The sequence below is a fragment of the Protomyctophum bolini genome (assembly GCF_963924005.1).
Source record: "Protomyctophum bolini genome assembly, contig: SCAFFOLD_274, whole genome shotgun sequence".
NCBI classification, from domain to species: Eukaryota; Metazoa; Chordata; class Actinopteri; order Myctophiformes; family Myctophidae; genus Protomyctophum; species Protomyctophum bolini.
The window spans coordinates 12,501-40,000 of record NW_027665520.1 but is presented as its reverse complement, the minus strand read 5'-3'; the positions used below and the strand labels follow the sequence as shown (position 1 = coordinate 40,000).

The 27,500-nt window shown below is 44.0% G+C and overlaps 1 protein-coding gene across 1 annotated transcript in view; it reads right to left on the bottom strand.

Annotated features, from left to right (window-relative positions):
- tle2b (TLE family member 2, transcriptional corepressor b) overlaps nucleotides 1–27,500 on the bottom strand; it is a gene marked incomplete at its 5' end in the record, with an annotated part of 40,102 nt that overhangs the window by 5,710 nt on the left and 6,892 nt on the right. The window contains 9 exons of the mRNA XM_080794639.1: nucleotides 262–509; nucleotides 783–1,032; nucleotides 2,816–2,895; nucleotides 4,568–4,737; nucleotides 7,010–7,166; nucleotides 9,670–9,843; nucleotides 16,172–16,225; nucleotides 18,392–18,532; nucleotides 25,930–25,946. Coding sequence (XP_080650765.1) covers nucleotides 262–509; nucleotides 783–1,032; nucleotides 2,816–2,895; nucleotides 4,568–4,737; nucleotides 7,010–7,166; nucleotides 9,670–9,843; nucleotides 16,172–16,225; nucleotides 18,392–18,532; nucleotides 25,930–25,946 — 1,291 coding nt within the window. The remainder of the gene's footprint in view (nucleotides 1–261; nucleotides 510–782; nucleotides 1,033–2,815; nucleotides 2,896–4,567; nucleotides 4,738–7,009; nucleotides 7,167–9,669; nucleotides 9,844–16,171; nucleotides 16,226–18,391; nucleotides 18,533–25,929; nucleotides 25,947–27,500) is intronic.

The window sequence follows — 27,500 nt, the reverse complement described above, 5'->3', positions numbered from 1 at the left end:
GAGGTCTTAATTACCTGACTAGGGTCTGGTGGTGGAGGTCTTAATTACCTGACTAGGGTCTGGTGGTGGTGGAGGTCTTAATTACCTGACGAGGGTCTGGTTGTGGAGGAGGTCTTAATTACCTGACTAGGGTCTGGTTGTGGAGGAGGTCTTAATTACCTGACTAGGGTCTGGTTGTGGAGGTCTTAATTACCTGACTAGGGTCTGGTGGTGGAGGTCTTAATTACCTGACTAGGGTCTGGTGGTGGAGGTCTTAATTACCTGACGAGGGTCTGGTTGTGGAGGTCCCAGACCACGATGTTCCCGTCGCTGCAGCAGGAGAAGCAGACCTTGTTGTCGGGGGAGATGGCCAGAGCGTAGCAGGCGGGCGCAGACGACGTCAGCTCCGCCTTGATGCGGGGAGTGGGCGTGGCCAGGTCCCAGATTGACAGCGTGCTGGCCTCCCCGCCCACGATCAGGGTCCGCCCGTCGGGGAGGATTTTGCAGGAGCGGATGTAGTTGTCCCGGTTCTGATTGGGCAGAGATAAGGAAGCCAGACGGTCTCACATGCTCATTGCAATCAAGAGTCTCTACACGGATTGGGCTGAGCTCAGCAGATGAATGAATGAGGACGTTTTGATAACGTCAGTCTCTTAAGGAGATTCAATCAAATGAAGCAGGAAAACTCATCTTGTGCATGTACGTACGGCACCTGGCATGTTTTTGGTGTATTACCTTGCTCTGGATTAAGAGCCTCTGCTAAATGTGTAAATTGTAAATTGAAAAGACAAGTTGTTTCTTACCAGACAGTCCAGCTGTGCCATGGGGCTCTTGGAGCCCGGCTGGCTGATGTCCCACACCTTGACGCAGCCCTTTCCTCCGGTGTAGACGTGGCGCGTGGACGTGCTGATGGTGACGGCGCACACCACCTCTCCGTGGTTCAGCGTGTGGATCTGCCGGGCGTGGCGCGGGATGCCCGGGCCCAGCAGGGCGTCCGGAGGGAAGGGCACCGGCTGCATCTGCCCGTCTGCGCTCACGTGGAACGAGTAGGCACTGCGGAGAAATGTACGAAAAAAATAGCTGATGAAATAGTTGATCTACAAGGTTTGTAGATCTGCTATTTCTGAAAATAGGGGGGGGGGGTCAATGATACATGGAGAGTGTGTGACTCTCTGTGAAGGGTGAGCTCTTTGTTATTTGAACTCTGCTTTCAAAATGAGAGAGAGAGAGAGAGAGAGAGAGAGAGAGAGAGAGAGAGAGAGAGAGAGAGAGAGAGAGATATGAGTCTTGAAAGATCTCTGCCAATGCACAAGGTTACGTTGTATGACAGATACTTTTGAAAGGCAGAACACACACACACACACACACACACACACACACACACACACACACACACACCACACACACACACACACACACACACACATACATACACAATCACATGGAATGAATAGCCATGGAGTGTGTGTATGTTGGGGGGGGGGGGAACAAATAAATGAGTCATCAATCAATAAAAGAACAAAAGAGAAAGACAACTGCACGTATGTACAGTTATGCAATCATGACACACACACACACACACACACATGCACACACACACACACACACACACAGATCGACAGCATAATGCCCTCGGAGCTCCAACCGTAATATTTGTCGTAAAAAATGTGGCAATTATACTTGGCTCACAGTAGCCGTAGGTGAGAATATGAACGCATGATGACAGATTGCATTACAAGGCAGAACGTTGACGCGCCTCCATCGCTAATGGCAGATCAATACCGTACAGCGGTGGGCTTTTTTTTCCCATTTCAAATTAGTGAGTGAGAGAGAGAGAGAGAGAATCGCTGGAGTTTATCATTTTTCTCTGTCCTCCCCTTTCTTTTCTATGTAAAACCGATAAGATTGGAACTATGTGCACAGGAAATAATTTCACATGCACTCTTTTGACTCTGTGTGTGACGTGATAGAAAAAGCTGCTTCTGACTGTGATCGAATTCACACTCGCAGTGGGTGGAGATTTGCATGGAAAGCTATGTTTCTATGTCAGTCGTTCAAAAATAGCAGACCTACAAGCTAAAATACCTCCAGTGGCCACCAGTGGCCACTCTAGGGCCTTCAGGGCTCAGACAGAGCTACGGATAATAAAGATATACGCTGCCAGGACAGAGTGTGGAAAAGAAACACGCTGCTACAAACCCATCCTCTGCCTGTGCTTCCCTTCTAAGCCCTTTAGACCCGTCTTCTAAATCACGACAGTTTTCTGAAAAACACCCGGTGACACCCGGGTGCCGCGCTACGAGCTTGTAGATCTGCTATTTTTCAATAGCTAAAGGTATAACATGACGCTTAAAAAACACCCAAAAGGGGTTCCCCGTCCCGAACGGGCTATAAGCCGACGTATTTTTAGATTGTCACAGAAGCCAAATTTAAACATCTATTTGTCATAATATATATTCTATTTCTGTCAGCCCTGTCATCACGCCAGCCATGTCAGCTTTCACACATTTCTCCTCGTCTGCGCGGCGGCGCTGCCGAACAGACTGTGAAATAGTGAGAATTAATGACACGGCAAGGTATGGTGGAGGCGGCGGCTTCATCGTGACAGGCACAGAGAGAGACAGACGGTTGCCATCGCTGGCGACTTAACGGCGCTAACCCAGATGGTGTCTGTGCCGGGAGAACGTTACTGTACAGTAGTGTCTGCTTGGTTCTCAGACAGGGCAAAGCATATATAGTCTAACAACTCTACGACATCAATAACTGACAGGACGCGCATACATTAGTACGGTAATGATGAGATAATGGGTGCTGGGTATGGGTATGGGGAACTCACGGCTTGCCGCCTCCGGAGGAGCCAGACATGGACGAGGACAGCCCGGGAGCCCGGAGGTGAGAGCGAGACTCATAGGCCACCTGGGGGAGGGGACAATGAACAGGTGGATCCATGACCAACAGGTGTGTGTAATAATGACCTCGTTATTACAAGACTGACGAACGGAAGGCGCTCCGTCCGGTCAGGTTTATTATATAGTTCACTAACGACATAACGAAAACTGGAATGACAAAGAAAAGAAAAGAGGAAAAACGTGAGTTTACACAAATAATGTATATGTTTACAAAACCCAAAAAACGAAGGACACACCAGTGTTGATGAGGTGCTGCTGGCCTTGATGAATAAGTGTCAAATGTAAAGAAAATGCTGCACGCGCATAGCGGTATATAGTCACAATGCAGGGTTTATTGAATAGCAGTGTTTCCACCTGGAAAGGTCTTCTTCAGGGAGGATTTTACTAAACCAACTGTCTTGTCATAACGCTGACGAAGGCCAAACAGGCCCAAACGCATTCGTTATCAACTAAATAAATAAATCCATTCATGTGAAAAGGACATTGCTGGCATTTGTTTGATTTCATCCTGTGTATTCAAGCCTTGCACCGTAAGGATTCTGTTCTAACCTGGAGTGCTGCGGGTGGTCTGCTTCGGCAGTACTACTTTCTTGCACAAAACTAACTAAAGCCAACTAGAATCATGGAGAAAAATGTCCTTAGTTTTGAGTCTCTCATTCACGAAATGAAAATGAAAACTAATGGTAAAAATGCTAAACCATAATAACGTTTTGGCTTCAACTTCAACTCTTCCTACTTCCGATGATACTATACTGTATAAGGCTCTGTTGCAGATTTAGTTTTACATTTCAAGGACCCCCATGACTCTGAAAGTGTACAAATGGAACCATTTCCATTGTTGGTTAATGTTAGCGTGTTAATGCTGACGTTCGGTAACACCTGTGAAGGAAGTAGGGACACTTTTTTCGTTCCCGATCCAGATACCAGAGAATAATATTTATAATAATAAAAAAACTGAAAATTACTCATTTTATCTTGTGTTGTTAATGGCTCGAAAAGCAAACTCCACATGCCCAAACATTATTTACCTGCCAGTGTCAACCCCTTTACCCGTGTGTCGGACCGGTGGTTAGACTAACATTCGCCGATACCGATATGACCCGATCACCAAAAAAGGGCCGATACCGATAATGTTTCCGATAGCGATACATAGGCATGTAACGATTCACTCAACTCACGATACGATTCGTATCACGATATGAGGTTCACGATACGATTTTTCACGATATTAAAACATATATATTTTAAAGAAAAATTACCGTTTTTTTTCATTTTATATAATTTATCTTCCCCCCTGAGATTTTTTATTTAACTACATTGCAAAAGAAGTAGCATTACTTTTGACAGTGCAGAAACATAATTGCCTTCCTTGATGAGCAACAACGACCATCATCACCTGGGCACAGTCACAGACACACACAGCTCCCCTCTACAGTGCTCTACCACTGAAAGTGACTATCATTTCTCTCCAAAAGCACTTGAAGTTCACATTTCACACACTAGCCCCCCTAAAAAAAAAACATATCGTCTGGATTAATATAGATATATATCGATATATGATATATCGTTACATGCCTACCGATACAGTATCGGGGACATCTCTAAGTCTTCTTTCCAAAATGCCCTGGGCCATTATTTGAGAGAAACGGAGTGTATAGAGGAGGAGGGAAGCTGCTCACCATGGGGCTGCGGGTGTAGGCGCTGGCCGCCGCGCTGATCTGGGGCGAGAGGGTCAGGGCCCCGCCGAAGCCTCCGGGACTGGCCAGTTCCCCGTTCAGTCCTGCGTGGGACACCACCCCAAAGTGAGACGGGTACGCACCAGAGGGCACAGACATGGGACTGCGGAGAGCTGGTGGGAGGGTAGGGGGCAATGGGGTGGTGGTGGTGGTGGGGGGGGGGGTGTAAAGGAGAGGAGGCACAGAAAAAGAAAAAAAAAACACAAGCACAAACGGTCATGGAGGAGCGCCGAATCTGCCGACATTTATTATAGTATTTCCAAAACCAGTGGTGGTGCAAGTTGTGTTACTTGCACCTGGATGTTGGCCTTTGCCACTCTGTCGTGGATGTGGGTGGGATTTGCCACTCTGTCGTGGATGTGGGTGGGATTTGCCATTCCGGGCTCAACAGAACCAACTCTTGTCAGCAGTGGTGGAAAATAACTAAGTACAATTAGTTAAAGGAGCATTCAGTGATTGCACATCTTGTTACCGGGGGGGGGGGGGGGGGGGGGCAACTGCACATACACACACTACAGTGGGGGGGGAAGTGCAACAGGCCAACAGCACGTGCACCAAGGCCCGCCCCCGCTCAATCATGATTGGAGGAAGGCTCCTCTCATCCTGATTGGATGAAGGCTTAGCCACCCAAAGCCCAAACCTAAACTAGGGTTGTTTGACCCCAGGGGCTCACTGGGGACAGGGAGGAAGTCCTTATACGGTCAGCACACTTTATAGTAGGGAGGGTTATCCAAAAAAGAAGGTAAAAAAAAAGGTGATATTTGAATTAAGTTAAATCGCTGAATATACCTTTAAGTACTGTACTTTTTTCGGTACAATCTCCGCCCAGTATAGGGGACGGGATATTTCTGAGGGCTGATTTGACCCTTTTGCATGCAGATCAGATGGAGGCAGCATGCTCCAATGATCCAAGCCAGTGTCCATACCACAACTGACCCTGTTTTCCTCTCCCGGCTGGGAACCATGCTGTCCCCCCTCATCCACAGGCTGACCAGAGAGATGCTGGGAACCATGCTGTCCCCCCCGATCTAACCCTGTGTCCATTCCACTGACCCATGCACAGACGCCGTCACTTCCCGCGACTTAGCAAAGGCTGTTTTATGAAACGGAACCTTTCATCTTAAACGTTGCCTCTCCACCGTGCACACCGACGGTGGTGGCGGGATACAATCTGCTGTTGAACGGACAGGGGGGTACACTGTCGGGCCAGAAGTGTCGACCGTTCGAGTATCAAAAGTTAAAGTATAAATCCATTTTGACCCGAGATCAGATTAAAAAAAATGTCTTCTACATCCTGACCGTTTTCTTGAAAAAGCTATGTTGTCGTTCTTCGATTTTTCTGAAATAGCAGACCTGCAAGCTCTTTGAGCTTGTAGATCTGCTATTTTTCAATAGCTAAAGCATAACATAAATGCTAAAGGGGTTCCCGCCCCGAGAATGGGTTAAATATATTACGCAAATAAACAAAACAAAACAGAAATGTTGTCTACTTCTACTCTGCGTTCATGAATAATGTTGCTTTCAGCGTTCGGCTGGTTATTTTCAGGTACAGTAGCCTGACAACAGCTATACATCTACTACATTTCAATGGCACGTCAACAAAAGAAGAACAACAGGATGTGTTTTGAGTGCATTTCATCCATCACGTTGGGCCATCCATTTGTACAGCAGCTACTACTGTATTTCGGAGTTTTGAGTGGCTGCTGTCCCGTTAAACCAAAGAAAGAATACCCCATTAGCTCGTTTTGAGTGGATGTTGCCCATCGTCCATCTCCTCCACTTGTAGGTTTTTACACAGCCATGACTCATTCTGTCCTGAGCTGAACGATGGTCTAAACTCTCCACTCCACTATTTATTGATTAATGAAACACATCAAAAGAGCTTGAGCTCTTATCGCGTGGAGGCTCCGGAAAAAAAGAAAGAGAAACATTTCCCGTCATTGGAACGTCAGGTAAACACTTGGCCGTGCCAGCCTGCCTCCATTACTCTTCTCACAAAGACACTGAATGGAGTGCCGCAGAATATACGATTATTTTTTTAATAATAATAATAATAATCTTTATTTATAGAGCACCTTTCAGACAAAAGTAATAGCTTCAAATCTGGTCAGTAGAATTCGTTGAAATTAAAAGTAAATTTAAGATACGGCATCAGGAAGGAAACAGAATCAGTTAAAAGCGAGGTCATAGTAATGGGTTTTTAGCCGCCTCTTATTGAAGTCATCAACTGAGGTTGACAGGTCTGATATGGAGAGGAAGAGAGTTCTACATCCTAGGTACGTAATGTAACTGGCAAAGGCAGCTTAGTGGGGAAAACTCTCAGACATCCAACAGGATAACAGACGTTTTAATTTTAACAGCCCTGTGACTGAGGAGGTCTCTCACCCAGCGGGTCGGCTCCAGAGGCAGCTTTGCTGACCAGGCGAAGGCAGGAGGTGCTGGGGCCGGGGCCCCCCGGGGCCCCAGGGGTGAGGGCCTCCCGGTGGGACGGGGACGGGGTCCCGGACTTATTGGACAGCGGAGACTGGTGGGACTTGTCCATCTGGGGGCAGGGATAGGATCAAAGTGAAGAAGGTATAAGTAATGCACACACAACAGACTATGCCGTTAGGTCTGTCGCCATTATTACATGGTCGGGGCAATCGCAATTATTTGCGATGATCGCGATAATTTGAATCACTTCCATGTTGAAAAATGACCGTACATTTTCAAAAAGGAGCGGAAATAGCAGATCTACAAGCTTGCAACACGTCACTTTGTGATGTGTTGTAAGCATGTAGAGTGTAGACCAACTATTTCCACTGTTTTCAACATTCTTTGGAGAGAAGAAATTATAAAAAAAACATTAATGTCTAAGTGATTTCTTTGTATATTTAAGTTATTTGTCACATCTGTCCTGCACAACTTGTGATTACGAAGTCTAAAAGGCAAACAGAAACATACTAATTGTAACGTTCCAATGTTCAATGCAACAAAAAACAAGAATTGTTAATCGCAATTACTTTTGTGGCAATTAATGAATGTACAACTTCCATTTGTAACGATGACAAGCCTAACTACAGTATGAAGGGAGGCAAATTTAGATTTTAATTTGAGTCATAGTCTTTTGAATAGTTTTAATTTAGTTTTAGTCACATTTTAGCCACCTGGAATGTTTTAGTGTTAGTCTAGTTTTATCATATTTTTGTTATTTTGCTTAGTGTGTTTTGTAATAATAATAATCTACAAAGTAACTACAATAGCACAGTAACTAAAGTTTCCATGTAAATTCAGTGGAGTGGACAATATTTTCCTCTGAGGTGTATAGTGGTGAAAATTGGAAATACGCCAGTAGAGTAAAAGTACCTCAAATTTGTACTTTTAATCAATTTTGGGCGGGAACGCCTTTTGGTGTTAGCATCATGCTATGCTTTAGCTATTGAAAAATAGCAGATCTACAAGCTCGTAGGTCTGCTATTTTTGAAAAATCGAAGAACGACTGAAATAGAAACAGCTTTTTCAGAAAACTGTCAGGACGTAGAAGACATTTTTAGAATCTGATCTCAGGTCAGAATGGGTTAAGTAATGTACTTGGGTTACCTTCCACCGGTGCTGTAGTGTATACGCACTCGTTCAGTCCCTCGCGGGAAGAACATGATACGATAGTTCCTTCAGACCCATAGCTGCCACTTGGCTAATGGTTCTACTATATACGCGCGGCAGGGTTCAGAGGGTTGTTCTGTTCAAAGAGGAGCGGCATGTGGGTGTAATGGTAAGAAATAACAAGGCCTGTACTGCCTGTACTGTATATACTCAGTGAAATGAAACGTATAGCACACATACAATTTTCTCTTTGGGCAAACAACAAAAGGCCGAGGTAATTGGCCCGGGTTTTTTTCCCTGAGCACGGTAAAACACAAAAGAACATAAAACATTATGTAGTAGGTTTATACCATAAAAAGACATTTACGCTATAGCTGCTGCACTGCCTGCAAAGTACAGTACAGTAGAGTACAGTAGTCCCTGGACGATACAAAGGGTTATAACAGCGCCAGGGATATAAATGGCCCTTTTCTACAAAGCCTTCTCTGCACTACAGGCTGTATTGTGCTTTCTCTGTACAGACTGTGTACTATATACTGTACACAGTACAGTATAGTGGTTCTCAAACTTTTTAGCCCTCAGACACCCCCCCATCCCCCCCCCCCACCCCCCAAAAAAGGGGGGTGGGGGACCCAAAACTACCGCGGGACCCAAACTAGTGAAAATAGCCGATCTACTATTCGGCTATTTTCGCTACTACTTGTCCTTTGTTCTCGAATTTATGGAATTCCTCAGATTTGTCCTTGATTTTGTCCTAACTGGACAGTAGGACAAAGACGTTTTAATGAAAAACAGTGGATTAAGAACCTCAACACGGATTTTCCTGGAGGCTTAAACATGCCTAAAATCAGATCTTGAACACTACAAAACTTAAACTCAGGATTAAACTGGAGAAATCTAAAAGTGATTGGATCAGACTTCCTTCGGATACATGGCGAATGCATTTATTCCTTGCATTGTGCACTGAAGTCTTTTAATTCCCCCCCCAAAAAAGGGGGGGGGACCCAAACTACCGCGGGACCCAAACTAGTGAAAATAGCCGATCTACTATTCGGCTATTTTCGCTACTACTTGTCCTTTGTTCTCGAATTTATGGAATTCCTCAGATTTGTCCTTGATTTCTTCATGAAATTACTGGGGGGGAAAAAAAATCTTTGAATTTGTTTTTAATTCATGAAAATGTTAATAATAATATATATAAATAATAATATAAATAAAATAATAATAATTAAATTGTAGGAAAAAAACAGAAAAAGAAAGAGACCCACAAACAATGTGTCCGCGACCCACACATGGGTCCCGACCCCAGTGTCTGGGGAGGGCAGTGCAGTGCAGTGCGGTACGGTACGGTGCGGTGCGGTACGGTACGGTACGGTACGGTGCGGTGCGGTACGTTACGTTACGTTACGTTACGTTACGTTACGTTACGTTACGTTACGTTACGGTGCGGTGCGGTACGGTACCTGTGCAGGGTCCTTGGCCTTCCCGGGGGTGGGGCTGCGGGGGTTGGGAGACGAGGCGGAGTCTCCGGCGCCGGGGGACCCCGGGAGCTCCTTCCTCAGGGTGGGGGCCCCCCGGTCCAGGCCGTTCCCATGCAGGGGGGAGTGGGGGGGGCTGCCGGCGGGCGAGTTAGGCTCCTGACAAAACACAGAGACAGAGACGTTATAGGTCGAAACACGTCGGCTGAATGAAGTTTTCCTCCTTTTTAACATGAAGTGTGCCCGGATCTCTGCTTTGTTCTATATAGATGTGTGATCCCATATAGGAGCACCTTTTTTACTATTTTTACATTTTTTATACCTGCTCACCTCCAGAGCACCTGCATTGCTTCCTTGCCTCTGTTCTGTCTGATCTGTTTTAATGTTATTCTGGGTTTTACTAGCTTTCTTTTCTCTTTTCATTGCTCTGTAAAGCACTTTGCACTGCATCAGATGCACTGCATCTATCTCGTGAAATTTGCTCTATGAATAACGTTTATTATGACTATCATTATATCGGTACACTCTCCGAGTTACAAATGGAGAAATTAAATTATGTCACAGGCTGTGTGATACTCGGCCAACATGCTATCGGGTTCTCTTCATCATGCGTGCCAGCTTCATGAAGTCATTATTTATTAGCACAGACGAGGTCGTCCAAATACGTCCAATGTAAACATCATACTATAGGCTAAGAAAAACACAACGCTGGCACTTTGATTGGGTTCACTGGTGAACAAACATACTGTATGTACATGGAGTGTGACTCTGTGAGTCCTGCATGCTAGCACGCAGCTAGCATGTATTGGTTGTTTTGTCTATGATTGGCCCGTCTATGCCTAGTTTGTCAACTGTACGCATAGCAAAGCTGCCAAGTGTTAACTTAACGATGAGAGTGTAAACGTATACGAGCTGGAGTTTTGCAGCCAACATTCTAGATTACATTCCTTTGCTGATTCTCAATACAAAATAGTACTAGTGTCTAAAATAAGAAGAGAATGTAATGAATAAATAACATAGGATAATATCTCAGTTCTATGAACATTTATGAAAAGTAAGTTGCGAGTCATAATCTTCGTATTACTTTGTAAAGGGATTTCTGTCATAATTTGGCCACTTGAAACACGAGAAGGCGGATTTATACTTCTTACTTGAGTAGTGGATTGACTGTCGTACGACGGGAGTATACATTAAACAGTAAGCGTTTTTACGTTGACGCTAGCGGTGGTTGGCTAAAAATGCAAAAATAAAATGCTTTTTTTTACGTGACGGGGTCTATGCGTTATGATGACATAACCGGAAATCAATCCGTGCACTGGGCTGCAAGGGCTTCTGGGAAAATGAGTTCAATGCAGGTGAACGGGGTTTTAGGCTTGGAACTGTTTGTTGTTCTTCCGCATCACAACGGTGGATCATGCATGGGACTATTTTCACGGATCAAATGCGCAAATACTTCGGCATAATTATGCTCCAAAGGTAATTAAGCAATCCCGGCAGTCACGGTATCTACTATCTTGTCATATTATACTATAAAGCGCGTAATGTGTTCAGCAGTTAAGTACAGTACTTGAGTAAATGTATAGTTAAGCTACTTTACGCTGTTCACTACATGCACTTCCACTGTTCCCTCCCTCAGAACACCATAGTGCTGGAGTCAGCACTTCTCACTGCATGAGGCTGTGATCAGCACAGTCAATTAAGCACACACACACACGCACACACACGGTGACACGCACACACACACACACACGAACAAAGAAACCGTTGCTGCTGGATGGAAACCGTGTATGTCCAAAACGGTTACTTTTCAGGATTCCAGTTAAACAAGGAGCTAAGACAAGCTCAAAAGGCCGTAGTGACACTGTTAGTATAAGGCTGCACAATACATCGTTATCGTATCGAGGTATGAACATATCAATATAGATACATCGTCAATATATCGATATACATATATATCGATTAGAATTGGACATATCGCCGAAACCACCTCTCCGGTGCATTGCTGTTAGCCCTGATCCAGTGCGTTCGCCAACTCACGAACACACTTTCTTTTGTTATGTTTACGTTTTCAATGTTGCAACACTTTAAAGATAGAATATGGCATTTTAAGGGTAATATCGTATCGATATCGCAATATTTGGCACAAAGACAGAGATATGAAATGTTGCCCATATCGTGCGGCCCTAACTGTCAGCGTGACGAAATAGGGCATTATTTTACAGATAAATGTTAAAAAGTTTAAATATGGAGATAAGAGGTTTCTGCGCCGACTGCAATGAAACACTCATGCACCCAAACTCGCTATCCACCCACACCAGCGCGCGCGCACACACACACACACACACACACACACACACACACACACACACACACACACACACACACACACACACACACACACACACACACACACACACACACACACACACACACACACACACACACACACACACACACTCTTATTTTCTTTTCCTGCCATTACACACATTTGTCACTTTTCCCCCTCCCCCTCCTCCCTCCACTCCCATTATACCGGAATCCACATCACACAAGAGACCGCTTCCACTTTTGTGTGCAATATCAAAATACAGAGGGGCTTAAATAAAACATATTTCGGTACACGGCATGAAGTATTTAAGGAAGTAAAATATTCCAAGGGCCACGGATGGCTTTGCATAATATTAAATGAAGCTCACTGCAGTTTATTTAATGAGGGTGAGGAGGAAGAGGAGGGAGAGGAGGGAGAGGAGGAAGAGGAGGGAGAGGAGGGAGTCAGCGGAGGAAAAAAACTAAAAGGCAACGAAAAAAGAACAAAAGAGGGATAGACAACAAGGGAACAATCAAGTGTGTGTGTGTGTGTGTGTGTGTGTGTGTGTGTGTGTGTGTGTGTGTGTGTGTGCGCGTACGTGTGTGTGCGAGTAGTCTCGTTGGGTGTGTAAAAATGGGCTCACATAAGAACGCTTCCCATTTAAAAGTTTTCTGCTGCAGCAGGCGTGCTGGCTCGCTACCTACTAAAGCGAGCACGTGCTCTCACACACACACACACACACACACACACACACACACACACACACGCACGCACGCACACACATCGAATACACTCAACAGGTGCAAAGACACGCAATCAAATGCAATCCCGTCTCAGACAGACAGAGACGGATCTAGATGGCCACACCGTCCACACGCTATCATATAGACACACCCAAACAAACGCATTACACTGGAGCACGCACACACGCACGCTCACATGCACACATGCACGCTCACACGCCACATTCATTAACTGTACACACAGGCTTACACACGAGGGAACGACTGACACACTTTCCGACGCCAGCTGTAACGTGCAGCAGATTATTCACAACAGTGTGACTTCCAGATTATAAACGCTGCCAGACAGACAGCCCAGGGTTAGCGTGAGGACACGCAGAGTGGTGGAGAGAAGCACTCAAATGTTAAGGACTTTTATTTTATTTTTTCTCCTGAAATACCTATGTTTCTGTATCAGTGGTGCTCAATATTTCATGTCAAGGACCCCAAAAAGGATATGTATAATTGGCCACCGACCCCCGTCTGAAAATATGTTGTTCCAGGAACCCCTCATAGAAGCAAAGATTTGAGTTAAAAACATTCGCTCTGAAAGAATATATATATTCAAAGATTTTTCAGTGCCACGCTATTTACTACAAAGTAAATAGTAACTGGAGGTTTCAAATAAGTAGAGGAAATGTGCCTCAAAATTGTACTTTCAGTGCTCAACCCATTTGGTTTAACCCATTCTGACCTGAGATCAGATTCATACGAGGTTTCCACTGGACACACACTGGTCTGATGAACCCATTCTGACCTGAGATCAGATTCTAAAAAAATGTCAGTTGTTCTTCGATTTTTCAAAAATAGCAGACCTACAAGCTCGTATCGCGCCACTCGGTGGCGCGATATGAGCTTGTAGATCTGCTATTTTTCAATAGGTAAAGCATAACATGATGCTAACACCAAAATGGGTTCCCGGTCAGAATGGGTTAAACGTAGTCATAATTTAGCTATTGAAAAATAGCAGATCTACAAGCGCTATGAACTTGTAGGTCTTCTATTTTTGAAAAGATCATGAAAATGTAGTGCAAATCTTTGAATATACCTGTATATTCTTTCAGGGCGAACGTTTTTAACTACAAATCTTTGATTCTGGGGGGGGGGGCGTCCCTGGAACAACATTATTTTCCGATGGGGGTCAGTGGCCAATTTATAATTTTTGGGGAAATAGTTTGAGAACCACTGACACAGAAACATAGGGTTTTTTTTATTTTTAGAAAACTGTCAGGATTTAGTCATTCGTGGGTTAACCCTTAACGACGTCAACGATACCTTCTGTGACAAGGACGAACAACTTTTGCACGACAACGTGGTAATATGTGGGTTGTTTTTTTTCTTTTGCGAGAATATGTCAGAGTTCTATATTCCGTGGCAGGATTTGTTCAACTCTGGGTTGTACCGTGTACGTATAGGCTGGTCTGAAGTCAGATACATATACTTTATGACAGGCACATATAATGCTTACATAATGACATGGTATAACGCACTAGCGCAGTCACGTCTGGGCGCGAGGCTGGAGTCTGTGAGATATTTTCTGTGACAGGGAGAGGACACGCAACTCTTGCACAGATCAAGACGCTAGCCATGTAATGAGCCGTTGGTTTTTATGAAGGAACATCGTTATTTCTAGGTCGGGGCTTTTCTAACTTTTTCGTGCCCAAGGCGCAGCCGAAGGGCAAGTCAAAAATCTCAAGGCACCCCTGTAGTCATATAGGGAAAATATAAAGTAATTTTTTTGGGGAAAAAAATGTGGACAGCAGATTTAAACTGGTGAAAATATATTGTAACTGCTCCCCTGCACGGTTGGTGCCTTGCATGGATGTGTGTGTGAATGGGTAAATCGTATATTTTCAGAGTGAACGTTTTTAACTGAAATCTTCCCTGGAACAACATTTTCAGATGAGGGTCAGCGGTCAATTACATATATTTTTGGGGGTCCTCAAATGTTTGAGAACCACTGACATAGAAAGAGTCTTTCAGAAAACTGTCAGCATTTAGAAGTTACACTCCCAACGTGTACTTACTGTGTACTTTTTATATCTGTTGTATCCTAATATATCGATAATATAATCCACCACTCGAGGGAGGGGGAAGACAGCTACAGCTCTTGCATGGAAACGAGTGAGCTTTACATACAGTAAATGCTGACCTGGGCGCGACCACAGCGATGCGACTGAACCAACCGGAAACATAGTATATATCTTCAGCTTTGAACAACACCCTCACTCCCCAAGTCTCTAGCCTATATCTGCCCTTTAGCCATACTGATCAGTAACATTAGATTCACTCTCGCTTCCTCCCTCATATCATATAGCGACAACTTTGCAATGTTGGAACGTCACTCGATATCACTTCAAACCAAGCGCGGGTGAAACAGCACAGGCATGGTGCTGGGAGGGGGTGCGTGGCAGACAGGCAGCTGGAAGCCTGGTGACACGCAGTCTGAAGTATAGTCAAAGCCAAGGGCAATGTTACAATAGCCTATACTGCACCGAATGTGATAAAAAAAATAAACATTGTCTCCATTATCTGTCTCACGACGGGTCGCGCGCGTGTCATTCTAAATCCCTACAGGGTTGCGTAAACAACCGCCCTTGCCTGTCAGTGTTGTCTGTACTGTGTACACGCCGTGCCGGGAACTGCTGCCATGTCAAAACCAATTTGCGTGTGCCGTGTGTGAGTGTGTGCGTGCGTCTCTCAACCACACAGAGACGTACTTTTAAATGGGACTTTTTTTTGCGGCTTTCGCCTTTATTTCATTTTTGAGTGGTTTAACCACTCCAAGGAACAGCAATGTCCGTGTTAACATGTGTGTGGCTATGTGTGTGGCTATGAGTACCAGTAGGGGCAAAAGTGTCGCTGTTGTGCCAGAAACAGAGAGAGAGAGATAGTGTTGCACTGTTTCCTAGTGCTAATTACAGAGAGAGAGAGAGAGGCAGGGGGAGAGGGGAGTTGCACCACTCAGTTCACACAGGTGTGATTTTTTTTATAGAGGGACAGACAGTAGGCTGACAGGAAATGGGGGAGAGAGAGATGGGGGAGTGACATGCATGTAAAGGCCGTCGGGATCGGGGAGTCGAACCCGCGGCACACTGCCAGACTCGGACTACCGGCCAAGGTGCCTGGACCGCTGAGCCACGGCCCAGGCCACACAGAGACGTATTCATAATGAGAGTCCCATGGGAAATGCTCCGCAGACCACTAATATTAATTGTGTGCACTCCCCCAAGCTCATCCGTTAACAATTCCCCTCCCAATCAATAATGTGATCTATTACATCTCATTACCCACACTGTATACTGTACATCATTTGGTGTTCATATACGTATTAGAACGGGTAAGAAGGACTAGTGGTGGTGGCAAATTGACCACAATGTAGAGATGTGCAACTGACCTCATTTGAGACGTCCACCACCAAGTTGTCTTCGCTCTTGTCTCCATCGCTGTCCTGAGAGACAGACAGACAGACAGACAGACAGACAGACAGACAGACAGACAGACAGACAGACAGACAGACAGACAGACAGACAGACAGACAGACAGACAGACAGACAGACAGTGGTGTAAACTGTAGTGTAAAGCAACTGAGTATATTTACAATTTTGAGGCATTTCTAACTTTAGTGGAGTATTTCCTATTTCCAATACTTTTAGTTCTACTCCACTACATCTAATTGGTACTTTGAGTATATTCTAATGCCAATACTTTTGTACTTTTACAGTTTTACTCAAGTACATTTTGTATTTCTATATTGCTTACTTATACTTATTGCTTACTTAAGTAAAACAATTGTGAGTACTTTTCCCACCACTGCAAAAACAAAAAAAGGAACACACACTTCTCAACTACTTGATTCATCAATAAACAAATCAATAAATAACTGCAAAGAAGCTAATGGAGGGTTGTACTGCAGGACTGTATTATTTATAACAACGCAGGTGCTCACAATCACATACTGTACCGTACAATACACTGCGGTAAGCACGCACACGCACACGCACACACACACACACACACACACACGCACGATAAATCAATATCAGTGCAGCCTGCACTATGCTTCTTTTCGCCTCTGAGTAGATCATACAACATCTGAGACGAACGGAGAAACAGGCCTTTGCGCACGCGCACACACACACACACACACGCACACCCACACACACGCACACACGCACAGCGTCTTTGGCCGCCCTCCGCCCGTAGCTCCACCATCACTACACTGTCTCTCCTCTCTCCGTGTTCCCGGGGCTGATGGGGACAACATGGGTGACACAGCGATGGCACTTAGTCACCATGGCAACACGGCGCTTTGATGTGATCACGGCCTGATGTTCCTATTGACATCAGCCACGGAGTGACATCACTTCCTAATTAGACGTGTTGTGAAAAACCATTACTATACAGGCAAAGGGAGTACGGTAGCACACACGGCAGGGGAGAGAGAGGGGGGAGGGGAGAGAGAGAGAGTGAGAGAGGGGAGAGAGAGAGAGAGAGTGAGAGAGAGAGGGGTGGGGGTGGGTGAGGGGCAGTGAGAGTGAGACACCATGGTGTCCATCGCTTCTTCCGTTTCTCTTCCTCTCTTTTAGAGATGGAAGCCAAATAGAGAAATGTAAAATGGGGGAATGAGTGCATTGATATAGTGGAGTCTATATAGCTGGAGTGGGTTTTCAAGCATTTTCATATTCACAGCCCATTATTTATTCAGCATTTGAGCCACAAGACAGACCACCGTTTGATGAGATTTAGCCTCGCAGACCTCGAGACGGAGACTATTGTGTTGTCGCCGGATAAGATTTTGTCCACAATTCCATGCTGTATCGATGTTGGTACCACAGGAGAGGCAACGGGCAAACGTTGATCAAAATAACAATTCTTCTACATTCTGTAATTGTTTAGACTTCTTGTAAATTAAGTAATGCAGGTGTTTAACAATGATCTTTAACTCAAATGGACCCGTGGTTTCATATACTCTCAATAGTTAAAGATCTAGTATAAGGGTCCATTTGGTTACCAACTCTACATCATTTAGCTGGGGACCACCTGGAACCCCCTCAAGGACTACTGGCGGTCCCCGGACCACTGGTTGGGAACCGTATTTAGGACATTAAATCCATCCAGGCTGTTGCTCCGGTTAAGTCTCTATCCTTTTATTACTCTATGATTCAAACGCGTTCAGGGCGCATTTTGGACACCAAATGTTTGTATGTATGATGATGTTGATGTATGATGACGTGCGATGATAAGAGCGCCCCCTCACTTCACATGAGCATTTTTATTTATATAATACAATAACACACTCCATTCATGTCTCCTATAGTGGCAGTGTGGCAGCCAGAGTGGGTGTCCCTCACAATTTCATTTATTTTTGTACATCTTGATCTTGATATAAGTCATGTAATTTCATGGTTCTGGATATCTTTGCTATGTTTTACAGTGGGGGATATTAAATAAACCTATACCATTACGCAGTCACAGAGGCCCCGTAGAAGGGGAGAAACCCAAAACCTCGACAGATCACGCCAGATATACACGCAAGAATGACTTATGTCACACAAATGTGCACAGATAAACAGTAAACGTGTGCACACACACACACACACACACACAGACGTACATAGGAGTGGGGCGGGAGGGACTCCTTGTCGTCACAGCGCCTCCTCTTGGCCTCGGCGCCTCCCTGCGAGGAGGAGTATCCTCCGGACGGACCCTGGCGCTCCTCCACCGGCTGGCTGTCTGTCGACGACACCGACTTACTCTGGGGAGAGAGAGGCGCGCGCACGCACACACGCACACACACACACACACACACACACACACACACACACACACACACACACACACACACACACACACACACACACACACACACACACACACACAATACACCGCTGGTGTCAGCATGAGAAAAAAGCCATAAAGAAACACATACACACACACAACAATATACACTCGAGAAACAGAAATAACAGTCATGCACGACGGGAGAAGTGAGCATATATATATATAATATATATACTGTAGGTCAAGAAGACCTGAAGCACACCAGACAAGCATCTAAAGGTAATTAGCAGCACTTTGCCCATCATGACACGCACACGCACACACACACACACACACACACACACACACACAAGCCAGCCGCCCCATAATAAATCAGCCTAAAGCTCATTATGGCCCTATAAAGCTGTGCAGGGATATTTACAATGCAGCCTCCGGTCTATAACGCGGTGATGCTAAACACCTGTGGGTCGGACAGAGCCTATACCGGTGGGCCGAGGGGATATTATAGCCTTTGGGCGAGTGCTATAAAGGCAAAATGCTACGGGCTATACGGTGGAGTCCAAAGAGGTGGGTTTTCAGACTGTGGCGGCAGATTGGTTCTGATTGTAATATGGGTAGTTCATTCCATAGTTTGGGACTGTGGAAGCCAAAACAAACGAACCACTGGCTTCCTTAGACCGGAGTTAAAAACATTCACTTTGAAAGAATATATTCAAATATTTACGCCACATTTTTACGATTCTTCAAAAATTGCAGACCTACAAGCTCGTAGCGCGCCACTCGGTGGCGCGCTACGAGCTTGTAGTTCTGCTATTTTTCAATAGCTAAATTATAACATAATGTTTAAAACACCAAAAGGGGTTCCCGCCCAAAATGGGTAAAACCCGTCTGAAAAGTCACCTGTCAATGTCAGCAGGTCAAAAAGGAAAGAAGATGACTGCCCGTTTTTTTTCATACTTCCACTATAGTTATCATGTTTTTGAGATCTCGATTATCGTCATTATTGTGTTGTGAATGAATGCATGGGACCCGAATGGAAACAAGACCGCAAGGTCTTTTTTCCGTTGCTATCCTTTTGGATCGAGGTGCTTTGACTGAACTGTACCATGTACTGTTTTGCATTTGTTATTGTCTAATAAAATAATCAATCAATCAAAAAAATCCCCACATTAAAATATTTAGGTTCTTTACAACTTTGAAAGAAAGTCATTTTATCATCTACTCAGGCTTATGTGAACACCCCAGGCAGACAGTTTTTAAGTTGCTCGATTCGGTAATTAGATATTTCATATTAATTTCAGCTGCTCCGTTCCTAGACAAACCCATTGTAACTTCAAAACTCAAACTCCATTTTAATTAACCATGATAGACTCATATAGGTTCTCATAATACTTCCCTCCGAATACGTGAGGGGGCCGTGTTTTTTTTTTTTACATTACTTTTCTTAATTTATTATGTTTTTTGGAAAATGAATGAAAGAACAAGGATCCATACAAATATTTAAAACAAACGAAAAAAAGTAATTCACATTATTAGGAGGGCAGTATCACTATCAGTCACCAGAAACAAGGACGGGTGTGTTTTCGATGAATCTATAGAATGGAGTCTCGTGCTCTGAAAGACGCCGAAAAGGACTGGACCACGTCTTATTATTTGTCCCCCCTGCGTGTCGGACGAGAACAGAGAGCTTCTCACACACACACACACACACACACACACACACACACACACACACACACACACACACACACACACACCCACCACCAGACGGACAGACAGACAGGAAGTCTGTCTCTCCTACGGGACTGACAGGAAGGAGAGCCGGACGGAGTCACAGGAGGGTTAGAAGCGCACAATGCACCTCAGTGCTGCGGCTTGACAAAACCTCCCTCTCTTCTTTCTTCTCCTCCTCGCCTGCTTTATCTTCTCCTCTCTCTCTCTCTCTCTCACAACTTCCTCTCGCTGCCCTTTTCTTCCCCTCCGTTTAAAATTCCAAAACGCTTCAGAGAGGCAAGGCTTTATAACAAATGGCGATTGATTTACGGTATCCCTCCTCTCTCTCTGTCTCTCGTTTATGCCATAACGTTAGCACACAAAGCAGAGCTCTGGAGAGAGAGACATTTGGCCGGTACGTGTTTAAACATCAGCAATGCGTCTTGAAATTAAGTTATGTTAATAGTTTCACCGGGGATATAGGAAGGGAGTAATAGCTCTCGTGGTCTTAAATCATCTTTAGTTTGCAATAAAGTCAATTGTATTTGACTTTATTTCTTTTTTGTACAACCTTTCCTCTTCATAACCCCCACTCTCTCTCTCTCTCTCTCTCTCTCTCTCTCTCTCTCTCTCATCACCAGTTATTGTGATGAAGGCCAGCTGTCTGCAGTGACCTAAAACAGTGAGAGAATGTTAACACAAACGTTCAGTTTGCAGCCACAGTGAACTGGCCTAGCCATGGACTTAGACCGAATTCAAATAAGCCAATTTGCATTGCATTAATGATCTCCAGATGATTATAGTGACTCTTCTTTAGTGCGCATGTGAATCAATTGCGAGTATATGTGTATATTTTAATTATTTCGTTTTTTTTTCCCACTGCAGCTAGTCGTCAATAATTGCCACCCACCGTTGTCTTATTATTATCACTTCACAAAGTGCTTCAGCAACAAGCAAGTCCTTATTGGCAGAAATAAGTTCTTTGCCACCCAGCACTTGATAATATAGGAAACATAATTATTTCACTGGATATGAGAGACGTCATTCTTTTCACTTGATATTGGTAATACCGTATCATCCTTTCAGACTGAAAGCTGATAGTATCGCATGGGGCCTTCAAGGTCGCTATACAACGTGAGTGGCTCACGGCATATATCGGAGCACACAGAGAACGCAGCTATAGCGGCCTGTTGAAATCCTTCTCAGCACAAACACTCTACATGAAAGATATATGCTTTGAACCGATCGCTCAACCATCCAGCATGGCAGGGTGGAAATCGATGCTTCCAATCACTGCACCTGATGTCTAAAGAAACTATTGGGAAGCGCCGTCTTCCTTCTTTGCAGTGGTGAAAAGTAACAAAGTACATTTAAGCACTGTAAGTATACTTTTGAGGTATTTGTACTTAAATGGAGTATTTCCAATTTCTAATATTTCTACTCCACTACATCTCGGATTCCAAATATTGTACTTTTACTCCACAACATTATTATTATTTGACAACTTTAGTTGCCGGTTACTTTGTTGATTTTGATTATTATTACAAAACATACATTCAGCCCTATATATACCGTACATTACGGCCATTTGAAAACAGACGAGCTACAATCGTAGATCTGCTATTTTCTAAAGATCTTCATACATTTGAAAGCTTGAATTGGGATAGCGTGCATAATGAGTACTTTTACTTTTGGTATGGTACCTTACAGTAAGTACATTTTGATGCCAATACTTTTGTACTTTTACTCTAGTACATCTTAAATTCCGGACTTTTTCTACATTGCAGTATTGATACTTTTACTTGAGTAAAACATTTGATTGTCTTTTCCACCACTGCTGTGCAGTATAAAGATCACATAATGTAGAACATTTTTCAAACATGTTGTTTTCGGTCATAAAATAAGAGTTGTTTTGGAAAGACCTTTTTTAGATTCTTTTGACAAAAATGCCAATTATGCCATATAAGAAGCCTGTAATCGCTCTGCCATGGAATGTGAGTGTTTTGTTCAAAGCGAGGTTTAACCACTCAAGCCTGATTTACACTGTCTCGTGCGACAAAAGTAAAAATTGCGCAGGGAAAAATAGCCAATCTACAAGCTCACACGTCGCATCACTGTGTGTGAGAAACATACAGGTTCCAATCGGCTCAAAATGTATAAAACCAGATACTGTAGAGATGCTGCACCCCTTTTTGTTCCAGAAATGTCAAGCTTCAAGAAGGAGAAAAAGGTCAAAATGGTGACACCAGGGAAACGTGGTTAAGTCATAGAATAGAGGCAAGCCGAGTGCTGCGGAGATATCAAAAGATCACACCCGTGTGAAGTGAGGGGCGCTCTTATCATCGTACTGTACTGACTATTTACTCAGACACATGCAGTATGACGTCAATTCTCCAATCATTGTCAATGGGAATTGTGTAGCCGATTTCCTGTCATGTGAAAAGAAGATAAGCTTGGACTCCTCATGCATAGAAGGAGGCATGAGGTCTGTCGTCCCCCCCCAAAATAATTATACAAAAAAAAAAGACGTCAATTATCAATGGGAATTTTCAGTTTGTGTAAGACGAAAATCTACACTAATTAGCTGAATATAGAACCTCAACAATGTTGTCTAGTTCAGTTTGAGGTCCTCAACCACAAGAGGAAGCTTCATACGATATGAGTCACAGTGAAAAAATGGTTAATTGAAAACCAAAAGCTGCAACAAGATCACAAATCTTGTGATCTAGTTTTAGGCGTATTTTCATGCTGTGTTCCCTATGTAATGTTATGTATATTCCACTGTTTGTCTGTCTGTTTTCTGTTTTGGTGTTTCTTTGCGAGGACTGCGGATGAAAACTAGCATCTTTGCTATATCCGGTGTACAGTATTTACGTCCATTAATATGCATCGTCCTGTCCAAATAAACAAATAAGGTAAAGTAAAGCAGATGCAGGCAGAGAATCACACAACAGTGATCTCTAAAACCAACTTGAAATAGGCATTCGTCACAAAGCTTAAAGGGACACTTCACCCTTTTTGCAAAAAAAGATATGTTAATGACGTTTAGGAGCGTTAGAACACTTTCCTGGGGGTCTTTATGTGTGTAATATGTGGTTTTAGATATTTTAGATTGTAGCAGTGAGCCTGTTGTCTCTGATGTCATGGACACTGGGCTCACTTCCTTCCTGGACTACATGTTGTCTCAGTAAGACAGCTCTCCCCCCTATCCACAAGGAGGAGCAGTGCACCAAAGAATTATGGGAATTGTAGTCCAGCAAGGTAGTGAGACCAGTGTCCATGACATCAGAGACAACAGGCTCACTGCTACAATCTAAAATATCTAAAACCACATATTACACACATAAATACCCCCAGGAAAGTGATCTAAAGTTTCTAAACGTCATTAACATATATTTTTTTGCAAAAAGGGTGAAGTGTCCCTTTAAAAGCAGGTTAAAATGTTTTCTTTTTTCAAGACGGTTGACGGAAGGTTTAAGATCAACTGCTCTAGTTTTTGACCACAAAGGAAAGACAAAAAAAGAATAATCATATTTGCAAGGAGCTACTATCGCATTACCATGCAGAAAACTCAGGATAATTTGATTTATTTTAATACAGGGTAAAAGGGGTTAAGCTAAATTAGGCCTGTAGGCCACAGGCGTAGGCAACCTTTGGCACCGATGCCAACATTGGCACAAAGGAGGGCGATCACTGGCACACAGTGTGAGAGAGGATAACAAAAAAATGTAGTCAAATAAATGAACTCCCTCACATTTTGTATGTAAATTACATCCTGCACATAATTCTACATTCATTAAAACTCTGAACTCTGACCGCATGGAGACTGAGGGAGTCTGGGAGATAGGTGGGTCTAATGATCACCATAATAAGGTTATAATAACAATATTTAACAAAAAGGGAAAAGGTTATATACTGTATTTGTGGATTTTTTTTTTTTTTTTTTAATGTAGTGTCATTCAAATTTATGTCGACATACATGGCACTCCGACTATCTTCTATAGAAAATGTCACTATATATATTTCCACATGCACTCACTCCAGAGGGCCGCATTGCACATTACTGTCGTATAGTTTTTTTTAAATGCCGATCTACAAGCTTTTTTTTGCTATTTTTGAATTGGAATCCTGAAAAGTAACCTTTTTTTTAATTTAATTTCAAATGTATTTAGTTATAGCCATGTTAACTTCATGAAAAAAGGCAATAACAATGTAATACTAGTAATTAGCTGAAATCAAACACATTTTGGGCGGGAACCCCTTTAGGTGTTAGCATTATGTTATGCTTTAGCTATTGAAAAATAGCAGATCTACAAGCTCATAGCGCGCCACCGAGTGGCGCGCTACGAGCTTGTAGGTCTGCTATTTTTTTTAAATCGAAGCACGACTGACATACTGTGTAGAAACATGGCTTTTCCAGAAAACTGTCAGGATGTGGAAGACATTTTTAGAACCTGATCTCAGGTCAAAATGGGTCGCATGTGTCCCCCGGGCTGCCAGTATAGCCCATACACTGTATGGGGCTATACTGGACCGAGACGCGCCCCGTAGCGAAGCCCCGCACAGGTGGACTATATGGACTGGTGATGAACGGATGCTCAGTTGATCTTGGCTTGCATTGTTCAGTTGCCAGAGGGACACCATGCAGTGAAACGTCCAGAGAGTACTGTATATATATACAGTTGATGTGATGCACGTGAAAGACCCTGGGGATGGTGGAGGTTAGCAGTGAGATGTCATGTCACCGTGGCTGTCTGTGGAGATGGACTATAGTACTGTACATTATGACTGACTGACTGCGTTCCAGGAAAACACTGCTTTTCTTTGCATCGCTTCTCCCATTTCCCTCTGTTTATCAACGTCATGATGCACACATGCACGCAAGCACACACACACACAGACATGTACTGTACACACACACACACACACACACACTGATGTGTGCACGCACAGTGCAGTGTACATGATCACAGAGGTACAGTATATACGCATATAGAAGGGTACAGAGTGCGTTAAAGGAGAATTTCGGTCTAGAAGGCTTTCTTACCTTTATTTGTATAGTTGTTACGTCCCCACCAATGAGGTCCATGTGTTATTTTTTGCTAAAACCCATCTCCCCTATACCACAAGTAAGACGCGCAAACGTGGGAAGCGAACGCAGATCGTAAATTGCAATAACAATTAGAATAAATTACGAATTAGTGAGAAGTGTGTAGTACTCATGTCACCATGCCTCAGCCATAACCATATAAGGAGTCCCCAAAGCAGCTATACGTCCAAATATGGAGTGTGTTGCATCAATCACAAACAAATCACTCAGCTCCATATATGGGCACAAAAGCAGGACAGACAGACACACAGACAGACATGATCTGCTAGGTCTCATAGTTAGTGCTCACTGCGTTCGCAATCACTGCGTTCGCAATAAACCCTCAATGGGGGCGTTGGGTTTTAGTGCTAATTCGCTTATCTCCATCAAAATAAGTAGTAAAGTGTGCCGCAACGCTTGGGATACTATTTACATTATGAAGAGTATACAAAAAAGAAAGATTTTCGAGCGATGGAAAATAAGCGAATTAGCACTTAATACAGTACATCACAGTATATATAGGCACACGCTGACGCAAACACACAAATAATGCACACACAGTTACTCACCCTGCTGGGAGCTCCCTCTGGGGTGGGGCGGAAACGGTGGAGGAGGGGGGGGGGGGGGGAGACAGACGGGGGACGAGGGGGGGAAGGGGAGACAGACGGGGGGGAGGGGGGGGGGAGACAGAGAGAAAGTTTGACGTCAGTTCCGATAATAATAACCGTTACCCAGCCCAGCCAAGGTCAGGCTGAAGAACTCTCTAATAAAGATACAGACAGACCTGCTTTTGTGCATGATCCCAGTCTGCCCTCCGCCCCCCTATACCCCCCCCCACCCCCCTCTCTCTCTCTCTCTGCAGGCTCTGTGCTCCCCCTATTCTCTCTCACCTCTGCTCTCTCCACTCCGCCTCACCTCTCTCTCTCTCTCTCTCTCTGTTCCTCTATTAGACAAAGCTCTCCGTCTTTCTCCGTGTTCTCCTTCAACACTCATCTATCTCCCCATTCATTATCTCTCTCTCTCTCTCTCGCTCTCATGTGAGGATGGAAGAGAGACGCGCACACAGACACACGTGCGTGCATGAGCGCACGTCTGCACACGCACACGTCGTACATACAGTACTTAGTGTACTAGTAGTGTCTACTCGTGTGCACGCGCAAAGGGCCGATGCCATTAATTGTCTCGTTGCTGTCGGGTAAAAGAAACCTCGCATCTCCATATCTGTAAACCTTTTATATATTTTTTCCTGGAAAGTAATGAATGCCTTACTACTACTTCATCAGACAGAATAGTGTCGCACAAAACGTTTTAAAAATATATATTTTTTAATGATAATAATAAAAATCAGACCAGTCTAGTGGTGCAACAGTGCCCCACTGTTGGTACCCTAAACCCATTTTGGGGCGGGAACCCCTTTTGCTGTTAGCATTATGTTATGCTTTAGCTAAGGAAAAAATAGCAGATCTACAAGCTCATAAGCGTGCCACCGAGTGGCGCGCTACGAGCTCGTATATAGGTCTGCTATTTTTGAAAAATCGAAGAACGACCGACATAGAAACATAGCTTTTTCAGAAAACTGTCAGGATGTAGAAAGACATTTTTAGAATCTGATCTCAGGTCAAAATGGGCTAAACATACACAGGGACACAGCCAGGGACGGACAGAGCTGGGCATTGGAGTTGCACCACTCAAAAAGGAAAAGCGCTTTCAGCCCGACGGCAACGATATATATACTATATATATATATATATATATATATATATATACACACACACATACGGACACACTGATCTCTCTGTTTCTTATTCTCTGCTTTATCTTATCTCTCTCTCGCTCTATTTCTAGCTCCAGTCTCTCTTTCTTTAAATGAAACGGCCTCTTGGCCCAAAGCCTGAGAGAGAGAGAGAGAGAGAGAGAGAGAGAGAGAGAGAGAGAGAGCACAGAGATAAGATATTCTATGGAGGTGAATGCAAGTTCACAGGGTGTGTGTGCGTGTACGCGCGTGTGCGTGTGTGTGTGTGCGTGCGTGCGTTCCCAGGGAGACACATTATTACTCATATTATATGAATTTGCTCTGTCACTCTGACACTACATCTGTCGACACAGTGACAGGAACCTAAACAAATGTAAACTTGGGTTT